Raw genomic sequence first — 11221 nt, 5'->3', positions numbered from 1 at the left:
AGAAAATGAGTGATTTTCTGTTAAACGGGGGATTTTCGAACAGGAAATGCCTGAATTTTGGTTAAAAGGGGGGTTTTCAGAGAGAAAACACACGATTTGGAAATTAAATGGGGATTTTCTGTTAACAACAAATGCGTGATTTTGGGGTTAAATGGGGGAATTTCAAAGAGACAATGCATGATTTTCAGATAAATGTGGGATTTTCCATGAGAAAATGTGTGATTTTCAAGTTAAATGGGGGGTTTTCGAAATGCAAATGCGTGATTTCTTGTTTAAATGGGGGGGTTTTCCAGGAGAAAATGCATGCTTTTTGGGTGAATGGGGGATCTTCTGAAAGAAAATGCATAATTTTCGGGTTAAATGGGGGATTTTCGAAGAGAAAATGCGTGATGTTCAGTTAAATGCGGCATTTTCAAAGAAAAAAATGCATGATATTCGGGTTAAATGGGGGATTTCTGTTAAGGAAATGAGTGATTTTGGGGTTAAATGGGCAATTTTCAAACAGAAAACGTGATACGTCTGGGTTAAGTTGCCAATTTACAAAGAGAAAATGGATGATTTTCAGTTAAATGGAGGGTTTTTGAAGAGAACATGCGTGATTTAAATGGGGATTTTCGATGAGAAAATGTGTGATTTTCAGTATAAGTGGGGGATTTGTTTTTAAGGAAAATGCGAGACGTTTGGGTTAAATGTGGGATTTTGCAAGAGAAAATGCGTGCTATTCTGTTAAATGGGGCATTTTTGAAGAGAAAATGCATGGTTTTTGCTTTAATGGGGGATTTTCAAACAAAAACGTGTGATTTTTGTATTTCATTGGGAATTATCTAAGAGAAAAGGAGTGATTTCCGGGTCAAATGAGGAGTTTTTGTTAAGAAAATGTGTGATTTTCGGATAAATGGGGGATTTTTGAGCAGGAAATACGTGATTTTCGAGTTAAATGTGGGATATTTTAATAGAAAATATGTGCTTTTTGGTTAAAAGGCTGATTTTGGCAATGAAAATGCGTGACTTTCAGTGGGCCCCATTGCCCCCAGTGTGCGTCCCAGCCTGACGGGACGGGGGGTGTCTTTCTAAAACAAAGATGCCACTCAGCTTCCGAAGGTGACCTCGGAATTAGTTTTATTTAGCGAAGGTGCCAGGAGGTTTCACAGGAGTAGTCTGAATTTAGCGAGAGAAGTGGGAGCGAGTGGCTGAGCTGACCTCTGAGCTGAGCTGGTGCATTTCAGCAGTGGTGACAGCGGCTGCCAGGGCGTGCTGCTGGCTCAGATTCAAGTGGCCATCAACCAGAACACCCAGATGCCTTATAGCGGGGTTGCTCTCCAGCCCCTAGCCCCCCAGTCTGCACGCAGAGGCAGGGCAGCAGCGTCCCAGGTGCGGAGCCCAGCACTTGCTCCTCTTTGTGCGGATGGTGACTAGCCTCAAATCTGTCCAGATCTCAGGGCGAGGCCTCTCTCCCATCAACGGAGTCAGCACTCTTCCCAGCTTAGCATCATCCACACGTTTACTTCATACAACTGCCAGATCTTTACTGGAATCAACAGGAAAAACAAAGGCCCTCACAACTGACCCCCACAGAATGCCAATGGGGACAGGTACGGTACCTGTCAGGCCGTAGCCTCCCTTCACCCAACGCGGCCATGCTTTGGTCGGCATGGGACGTTCTTAGGGTCGCATCGTCACGGCCTCGTTCTGTCACGAGCCACCTCCCTGCTGACTGCTATACTACAGGGACCCTGACAACCCACCACCAGTTGCTGACCAACTTCGGCCCAGAAAGAATACATTCGAGACACAGAGCTCATTACCTAGCTCCATCCCTCCCAGCGTAGGAACTCTGGTGGAGGAAGACGGCTTCTCCTTGACCAAAGCAGCGTTGGCTTCTAGAGAGCAGCAGCGAGCCCAAACCAACAGATCCAGATCCAGCAGGGAGTGACATCGAGCCCATGGAAGTGGATCCGCCTCCAGAGGATTAGACTCCCTCATCAGTAGAGGTGCCAGCATCGACACGCAAAGAACTTCTCCTACTTAGGAGCTGAGGAGCTGGTTTAGCAGACACTGCTTCTGGTGCTCCGTGATCCCTCCAGATACCATATGGCAGGTATGGTGGCGGCAGTCAGCAGTGCCGCTTGCAACCTTCACTGCCCCCTCAGCGGTCTCCCCTCAGCCCCGGCATATTGCTCAAGCCGTGAAGCCAAAGGTCCGACGCGGGGTTGAGCGTGCTGGAAGTGGGTGAATCCGCTCAGGAGGGCACCTGAGCTGAACTGCAGCCCACACTGCTCAGTCCCAGCCGGGTGACAGAGCTCCTCCGTGCTGACACCTCAGTGCCACAGCCATCCCAACCACCTTGTCACTGACCCTGAGAGCCCCTTGGTCGGGCAGGGAATTAAGGCCTGTGTTTCTGCCCGATTCCACCATGGGTGCCCCATTCACGGAGGTGCCCAAAGCCGTGGGGGGGGACTTACGCAGCCGGAGAGAGAGGGGCAGGCAGCGCGTGGCAGGAGTGGGGCTGGGCGGGCTGTGAGGTTCCTTCCACCACCACCACAATTTGATTTTATGGTTTCTGATGCTATCTATCCCATGCAAGCCGTTTGTTTGTGCATTACGTGTTCTGTGATCTGTAAGGTCCTTTCAGTGCCAACCTTGCAGTGATTCCATCCTCCTATCACTCAGATGTGGAGAGCCAGCCCCCCGCCCCTCAGTGACAGCAGTGGGGCTGGGTGAGGACGGGGATCGTGGCAGTAGCACCGGTGGGATTGGGTGGGGCACGCGGGGCCACTGCATGGGGGGAGTGATGCTGGGAATAGGTACCAGGATGGTCAGATGGCACCTGAGGACAGTACTGACGGTAGCAGGTCCTGTCTGGGACAGAGGCTGTGTGCGGCTGGTGACATCGCAAGCGGCCCGCAGCGAGGACAAGGACCCAAAAGGAACGGCGGCACCGTCCGATGGGGACGGCGGCGGTGTTCCCAAGGGCTGGCACTCACCGTTGCTGCACTTGGGCTGGGAGGGGTCCGTGCTGAGGACCTGTAGGGCAGCGGGATCAGGAGGGGCGGTGGGGTCCTGATGGGACCAAGAGACGCTGGGGGATGTGGGACACGGGGGTGTCCCTTCCCCCAAGTCACGCACACCACTGCTGGCTCTTGGTTGCTGCTGCAAAGCGAGGCCAGAGGGCACCGTTGAGTGTCCCCTGGGGACAGCCCCATCGGCCCCAGTGTGCGTCCCAGCCTGACGGGACGGGGGGTGTCTTTCTAAAACAAAGATGCCACTCAGCTTCCGAAGGTGACCTCGGAATTAGTTTTATTTAGCTGAAGGTGCCAGGAGGTTTCACAGGAGTAGTCTGAATTTAGCGAGAGAAGTGGGTGCGAGGCTGCCAGGGAAGCCTCATTTTCTGATGGAAATCGGATGATGTCCGGAGAGTCCGTTTTCTGTCGAAGGCGGCAGACTGAAGAGTAAGAAATCTCCCTCCATGCCCCTGGATGCTTGGTGTGCCCCGCTCATGCCTGCGGGTGTGCCGCTGCCCTCTATGACATCACGGCTGCCCTTTGTGACGTCACAGCTGCCTCCGTGGGCTGCAGCGTGGCAGAGCCCCAGTGGGCTCAGAGCTTTTGGGACGGCAGTGCTGAGAGGACGTGCTGCTTCCAGCGCTCATCTGTTGCCAACATGGCAAGAGGAAAGGCTCGACGCGCCAGGCGCCCGAAGGCATCTGAGCGCTCCGCTGCGAGCGAGGCTGTTGGTGAGGCCCGTCAGCGCCGCGTAGAAGAGGCAGCAGCAATGAGTCAAAGGTAGGAGGCGGGTGGAACCTGCAGGGGGCATCGGGCTGGGGGCAAGCACGCACTCAGCTCTCGGTGGCTGGGGGAGCGGGGCAGCCGGGGGAAGCCCCTGGTTTTACCCTGCTGGAGGCCAAGGCCCGGGTCGTGGCTGAGAGATGGCTCAGGCAGGTAGCGGGGGCTGCAGTGCAGAATGGTGCTGTGCTGCCCTAGGCAGGGCACCGCCACTGCGGGCCTGTAAAGCTCTCGGTGGGGCAGGGAGCGTGGGGAGCCCAGAGAACAACCCCCACCCGTGCTGCCCTATCTCTGCAGCTGGGATGGAGCCGGGAGGCGTCCCAAGGGCTGTCGTCTGGGGAGGGCCCCTGCAGAGGCCGCTCCTGCCTGTCTCGGCTCGCACAGAGCGCGGCCGGTGTACAACCAGGCTCTTTCCTCCCACGGTAGGCTCCGTGTGCTGCTGGCGTTGTGGATGGCATTTTCAGTACAAGCTCTTGCCTCCGCTGGCCAGCTCTGCAGAACGTGGCGTGACAAAGCCACGGGAATGGCACGCAAGCTGGCTGCTGCTGCTTCAGGGCACAAGAAGATGCTTTTCAGGCTGTCCATCATAGTGCTCCTGGTGACTTTGGGTGAGTGCTGATGAGCAACCATGCTGCAGCGACCGCGGGGTTGTGCTGGGTGCTGTCAGTGTGAGCAGAGAGGCCCCCAGAGGCACTGCAGCACCAGTGCGGCACCTTCCACCGTCCTGTCCCGACCCCTTGGTTGCTCCAGGGCTGCTCTCCACCAAGGGGTCCCACTCGGCCCGAGAGCTGCTGCGGTGCACCCGGGGGAAATGGGAGCAGCTCTGGGGCACCGAGCTGCACGACCACGGGGCTGCAGTGCCCTGAAGGCCGCGGGCAGAGACGTCCTCAGTCCGCACCATTGCCAACATCCTCTGCTCACCTGCGGCTTCCCAGGCTACAAGGAAAAGACAACACGAGCAACCGGTAGCAACCCCTGAACTTACGACCTGCTCTGCCTTGTGAATTGCAGCCATGGTGAATGTGTGTGTCTTCAAGACTTGCTGGGCAGCTAGGAGAATTTGGGAAGACAGCACGGCACAGGTCAGTGCCCGTGGGCTCAGACGTCCTTCCTCAGTCCTGGCCTCTTGTGCCCGCCAGCACGGAGCTCACAGCCCGCAGGACGCGGCTTGCCTTGCGTGCCAGACCTCTGGGTGCTGACAGTCACGCTGAGCTGTGCGCTGACGTGGTCGTGTCGTGACGTTGTTTCTCGTCTTTCCCAGGAGATCGAGAGACTCCAACAGGCAGCGTCTGAGCTGAGAGCGCAGCGGGACTGCTACCAGACACCTGACTGGGCGCTGCAAAGCTTTGGTGAGGACACAGGCAGGCAAGCCCTGCTACCCTGTGCTTCTCCACGTCTGCGGCCTCTTGCACTCATCTCCTCCCCCATCATTACAGGTGCCACCATCGACACGCGGAGAACTTCTCCTATTTACGAGCTGAGGAGCTGGTTTAGCAGACACTGCTTCTGGTGCTCTGTGAACCCTCCGGATACCATATTGCAGGTATGGTGGCAGCAATCAGCAGCGCTGGTTGCACCCCTTGCTTTCCCCTCGCGGGTCTCCCCTCAGCCCCAAAGGTTTGATACGGGGCTGGGTGTGCTGGAGGTGGGTGGTTCTGCTCAGGAGGGCACCTGAGCTGAACTGCTGTGTGCGGCCCACGTTCCGCAGTCCCAGCTGGGTGAGAGAGCTCCTCCGTGCTGACACCTCAGTGCCACAGCCATCCCAAGTGTCCCTCTGCGGGGGTAGAGCTGGGGGCCAGCAGTGCCAGCGCTGGAGAGAGATGCTTCCCGGAGGTCCCACCGCCGTGCCATCCCAAGCCCCATCTTCCCCTTTTCTGTGATACTGAGAGCCCCTTGGTCGGGCAGGGAATTGAGGCCCTGTGTTTCTGCCCTTACCCTCACACCCCGTCAGCCACTCACAAGCACAAGTACGACCCACAGACGCTCGCTGCCTTTGCCTTTAGCTGAACCCCAGCGCTCTGTCCTACTTGTCCGCTCTGCTATTCTCTTTGCAGCCGGGTGTCTCCCTTGGAGAATGCTGGCCCATGGAAGGACAGCAGGGCCAGGTGGTCATCAGGCTGCGTGCCAAAATCCGGCCCTCTTGTGTCACTCTGGAGCACATCACCCCGGAGATGACTCCGAGCGGCACAGCCAGCAGTGCCCCCAGGGATGTCGCTGTCTTTGTAAGTCTCCACTGAGTGCTTCTGCCTGGGATCTGGCCGTGGGGCAGTGCCGGAGGCGGGACTTGCTTGCTTTTGGGCATCCTCAGAGCTCTGTGTCCCGCTGTGTCCTGAGCACGGCAGTGCCCCGAGGGGATGTTTCTTAACGCGGAGTGGTGGAATCCCTCTTCAGCCTTGCTCTGCCAAGCATCCTGGGGATCTTGATCGAGCCTTGAAGTGGAGACTGAGCTCCACCAGAAGCGGTGCCGGACTACTGCCCGAGCCCCAGGGCAGGGGGGGGAGGCGGGCTTGGACAGCCATGTGCTGAGACAGCACGCACCTTTGCTCTCTGTGGCGTGAGCCTGAGCGGCCCTCCTTGTGCTTTGCTTTTGCAAGGGACTGGATGCGGACAGCGAAGAGGAGGTTCCCCTTGTGTCATTCACCTTTGATGTGGGGGAAGGGCCCACGCAGACCTTCTTGCTAAAGGTACAGTACGCGCACGGGGGCAGCGTGCCAGGGAGGACGCCTGCTGCCTGCCCCTCCCTGTGTCCCCACATGCCTGCAACCTGGAGCCCTCCCTCCGGCTGCACAGCCACGCTCTCCCGCCTTCTGCAGCTCCTGAGCAACAGGAGTGGCAGTGGAGAGCTGTTGAGCGTACCGTGGGAATTTACACCCCCATTTCTTTGTCCCTCCCCGTTTCCTTTGCAGAATAATCATTCCAGAGCCTTTCGCTACATCAAGGTTCTGGTGAAGAGCAACTGGGGACACCCCCGTTACACCTGCCTTTACCGGGTGCAGGTGCACGGAAAGGTGGTGAAAACAGAAGACCATAGAACCGCAGAGTCATTGAATGGCTAAGGCTGGAAAAGACCCACAGGATCATGCGATGCAACCAGTCACCCGTCACCAGCGGTTCTCATGAAACCAAGGTCTGTAATTGGGTTTGTCGTTGAAAAAATAAAGACCTTAACCACATGTTGAAGTGTGTCTGGGTTGAGATGGGGCACAGCTCTGTGGGGTGGGCAGCTCATCATTCATCTCCACCCTCCCAAAGCTCTGCGCCGGGCTCGCCGCTGCTCCCCTGACAGCAACGCGGCGAGCGCTCGTCGCAACGGCGGGGCTGAGGCACAAAGCCAGGCGGAGGGGCCGCAGGCTTTCTGGGCTGACACGGGCAGCCACATGGACCTCCAAGGAGCGAGCGAGCTGCCCAGACCTCTGGCTGCGGGGAACTCCAGAAGCTCCAGGCTGCGAGAGCAAATCAGCCCACTGAGGTGTGTGCGGCAGTCGGAGAGAGAGACCGAGGCCTGGGATCGCGCAGTGACAGGGGCAGAGCGACAGCCCTGCCCTGAGCCCCAGCAAGGGGGAGAAGCAAGGCTGCCTGCTTTCCGCTGCTCCCAGGATTGGTTTGAGACAGCGCACCAAAACGCATACAGGTATTTCCCATCGCTTGAGGGTCGGGTGAGAAAAAGCCCTCCCACTGTGCGAGCGGAGCGACTGCGGGACCGGCTGACGGGGCTGGCTTTGTACAAGTCTCTAGGGCCCGGTGCCATGCATGCCGGGGTGCAGAAGCAGATGGCCGACTGTGGGGTGGCCAAGCCGCTGTCCATCTCTTTAGGGAAGTCGTGGCTGTTGGGCAGAGTCCACGGCGACTGGCAAATGGAAACATCACTCCGAGGAGGCCCCGGGAAACTCCAGGCCCGTCAGCCTCACCTCGGTGCCTGGGGAGTCTGTGGAGCAGATCCCCCGCGAAGAGATGTTCAGGCACATGCGAGACGAGCCCTCCTCACCCTTGTGTCCTCCTGCCTCCGGTACCACGGGCACCAAGCAGCGCGGTGCAGTCGCCGTAGGAGGAGGAAGGGATGGCAGCCAGAGAGTGGGACCGGGCAGGTTAAATGGGGGATTTTCTGATATGAAAGTGCCTTACTTTCGATTAAAAGGAGATTTTCCGAGAGAAAATGCCTGACTTTCGGATTAAGTGTGGGATTTTCAAGGTCAAAATGTGTGATTTTCTGCTTTGACGGGGGATTTCCCTGGAGGAGTTGCATGATGTTGGGGTTAAATGGGGGAATTTCGAAGAGAAAATGTGTGATTTTCAGATTAAGTGAGGGATATTCAAGGTCAAAATGTGTGATTTTCTGGTTTGATGGGGGATTTTCCAGGAGAAAATGCATGATTTGGGGGTTGAATGGGGGACTTTCCAACAGAAAATGTGTGATTTTCAGGTTAAGTGAGGGATTTTCCAACTGAAAATGCGTGATTTTCCATTCAATGGGGGATTTTTGAAGAGAAAATGCGTGTTTTTCAGGATAAAAGGGGGACTTTCCAGGAGAAAATGTGTGTTTTTTGGGTTAAATAGGGATTTTCGAAGAGTAAATACGTGATTTTCGGGTTAAGTGAGGGATTTTCCAACCAAAAATGTGTGATTTTTGGGTTGAATGGGGGGATTTTCAAAGAGAAAATGTGTGATATTCGGGATAAAAGGGGGACTTTCCAGGAGAAAATGTGTGATTTTCAGATTAAGTGAGGGATATTCAAGGTCAAAATGTGTGATTTTCTGGTTTGATGGGGGATTTTCCAGGAGAAAATGCATGATTTGGGGATTGAATGGGGGACTTTCCAACAGAAAGTGTGTGATTTTTGGGTTAGGTGTCGGATTTTCAAAGAGAAAATGCGTGATTTTCAGGTTAAGTGAGGGATTTTCCAACAGAAAATGCGTGATTTTCCATTCAATGGGGGATTTTTGAAGAGAAAATGCTTGATTTTCGGGATAAAAGGGGGACTTTCCAGGAGAAGATGTGTGATTTTCGGATTAAGTGGGGGATTTTCAAGGTCAAAATGTGTGACTTTCTGGTTTAATGGGGGATTTGCTAGGAGAAAATGCATGAGTTTTGGGTTAAATGGGGGATTTTTGAAGAGAAAATACGTGATTTTGGGGTTAAATGGGGGATTTTCCAAGAGAAAATGTGTGTTTTTCGGGTTAAATGGGCAATTTTCAAACAGAAAATGTGATATTTTTGGGTAAAGTTGCAGATTTACAAAGAGAAAATGCATGGTTTTCAGTTAAATGGGGGGTTTTTTGAAGAGAAAATGCGTGATTCTCGGTATAAATGGGGATTTCCGATGAGAAAATGTGTGATTTTTGGTATAAGAGGTGGATTTTTTTTAGGAAAGTTTGAGGTTTTGGGGTTAAATGGGGTATTTTCCAAGAGAAAACGCGTGATTTTCTGGTTGAATGGCGGATTTTCCAAGAGAAAGTGCATGATTTTGGGGTTAAATGGGGGATTTTCCAAGAGAAAATGCGTGATTTTTGGTTAAATGTGGGATTTTCAAAGAGAAAATGTGTGATTTTGGGGTTAAATGGGGGGAGTTTCGAAGAGAAAATGCGTGATTTTCACATTAAATGGGGGATTTTCCAGGAGAAAATTCATAATTTTGGGGTTAAATGGGGGATGTTCAAAGAGAAAACGCATGATTTTGGGATTAAATGTGGGATTTTTGAGGAGAAAATGTTTGATTTTCGGTTAAATGGTGGATTTCTCATGAGAAAATGCGTGATTTTTGGTTTAAATGGGGGATTTTCAATCAAAAATGTGTGATTTTCGTATTTAACAGGGAATTATCGAAGAGAAAATGAGTGAGTTTCTGTTAAATGGGGGATTTTCGAACAGGAAATGCCTGAATTTTGGTTAAAAGGGGAGATTTCAAAGAGAAAACACACGATTTGGAAATTAAATGGGGATTTTCTGTTAAAAACAAATGCGTGATTTTGGGGTTAAACGGGGGAATTTCAAAGAGAAAATGCATGATTTTCAGATAAATGGGGGATTTTCCATGAGAAAATGTGTGATTTTCAAGTTAAATGGGGGGTTTTCGAAATGAAAATGCGTGATTTCTTGTTTAAATGGGGGGTTTTCCAGGAGGAAATGCATGCTTTTTGGGTGAATGGGGGATCTTCTGAAAGAAAATGCATAATTTTCGGGTTAAATGGGGGATTTTCGAAGAGAAAATGCGTGATGTTCAGTTAAATGCGGCATTTTCAAAGAAAAAAATGCATGATATTCGGGTTAAATGGGGGATTTCTGTTAAGGAAATGAGTGATTTTTGGGTTAAATGGGCAGTTTTCAAACAGAAAATGTGATACATCTGGGTTAAGTTGCCAATTTACAAAGAGAAAATGGATGATTTTCAGTTAAATGGAGGGTTTTTGAAGAGAACATGCGTGATTTAAATGGGGATTTTCGATGAGAAAATGTGTGATTTTCAGTATAAATGAAGGATTTGTTTTTTAGGAAAATGCGAGACGTTTGGGTTAAATGTGGGATTTTGCAAGAGAAAATGCGTGCTATTCTGTTAAATGGGGCATTTTTGAAGAGAAAATGCATGGTTTTTGCTTTAATGGGGGATTTTCAAACAAAAACGTGTGATTTTTGTATTTCATTGGGAATTATCTAAGAGAAAAGGAGTGATTTCCGGGTCAAATGAGGAGTTTTTGTTAAGAAAATGTGTGATTTTCGGTTAAATGGGGGATTTTTGAGCAGGAAATACGTGATTTTCGAGTTAAATGTGGGATATTTTAAGAGAAAGTATGTGCTTTTTGGTTAAAAGGCTGATTTTGGCAATGAAAATGCGTGACTTTCAGTGGGCCCCATTGCCCCCAGTGTGCGTCCCAGCCTGACGGGACGGGGGGTGTCTTTATAAAACAAAGATGCCACTCAGCTTCCGAAGGTGACCTCGGAATTAGTTTTAGTTTCCAAAGGTGCCAGGAGGTTTCACAGGAGTAGTCTGAATTTAGCGAGAGAAGTGGGAGCGAGTGGCTGAGCTGACCTCTCTGAGCTGAGGCTGGTGCATTTCAGCAGTGGTGACAGCGGCTGCCAGGGCGTGCTGCTGGCTCAGATTCAAGGTGGCCATCAACCAGAACACCCAGATGCCTTATAGCGGGGTTGCTCTCCAGCCCCTAGCCCCCCAGTCTGCACGCAGAGGCAGGGCAGCAGCGTCCCAGGTGCGGAGCCCAGCACTTGCTCCTCTTTGTGCGGATGGTGACTAGCCTCAAATCTGTCCAGATCTCAGGGCGAGGCCTCTCTCCCATCAACGGAGTCAGCACTCTTCCCAGCTTAGCATCATCCCACACGTTTACTTCATACAACTGCCAGATCTTTACTGGAATCAACAGGAAAAACAAAGGCCCTCACAACTGACCCCCACAGAATGCCAATGGGGACAGGTACGGTACCTGTCAGGCCG

At 52.5% G+C, this 11221-nt stretch overlaps 1 protein-coding gene across 2 annotated transcripts; it reads left to right on the top strand.

Moving 5' to 3' along the window:
- The first annotated feature begins 3598 nt into the window (after window positions 1-3598).
- LOC107057457 (sperm-associated antigen 4 protein-like) lies at window positions 3599-7175 on the top strand. Of its 2 annotated transcripts, XR_006932115.1 has the most exons (9): window positions 3599-3782; window positions 4209-4390; window positions 4794-4864; window positions 5044-5131; window positions 5219-5325; window positions 5837-6004; window positions 6377-6466; window positions 6689-6909; window positions 7035-7175. XR_006932115.1 is itself a non-coding variant. In XM_025143576.3 (8 exons), the coding sequence occupies exons 1-8, from the start codon at window positions 3661-3663 to the stop codon at window positions 6836-6838; spliced, it is 978 nt and encodes a 325-aa protein (XP_024999344.2). In that variant the 5' UTR covers window positions 3599-3660; the 3' UTR covers window positions 6839-6955. The 2 variants fall into 2 exon arrangements, 1 of the variants encoding a protein (XP_024999344.2); XM_025143576.3 differs by lacking the exon at window positions 7035-7175 and having other exon boundaries at window positions 6689-6955.
- The last annotated feature ends 4046 nt before the right edge of the window (window positions 7176-11221 follow it).

Source organism: Gallus gallus, chromosome 25 (assembly GCF_016699485.2).
Source record: "Gallus gallus isolate bGalGal1 chromosome 25, bGalGal1.mat.broiler.GRCg7b, whole genome shotgun sequence".
NCBI lineage: Eukaryota > Metazoa > Chordata > Aves > Galliformes > Phasianidae > Gallus > Gallus gallus.
This window is presented reverse-complemented; position numbering and strand designations above follow the sequence as displayed.

Excerpts from the sequence above, each read along its gene's own strand:
- LOC107057457 (XM_025143576.3), top strand. The coding sequence starts at position 3,661 with ATGGCAAGAGGAAAGGCTCGACGCGCCAGGCGCCCGAAGGCATCTGAG. Across the intron at positions 3,783-4,208 it reads GCAGCAGCAATGAGTCAAAG|GCTCCGTGTGCTGCTGGCGT; the intron begins GTAGGAGGCGGG and ends CTCCCACGGTAG. Across the intron at positions 4,865-5,043 it reads GGGAAGACAGCACGGCACAG|GAGATCGAGAGACTCCAACA; the intron begins GTCAGTGCCCGT and ends CGTCTTTCCCAG.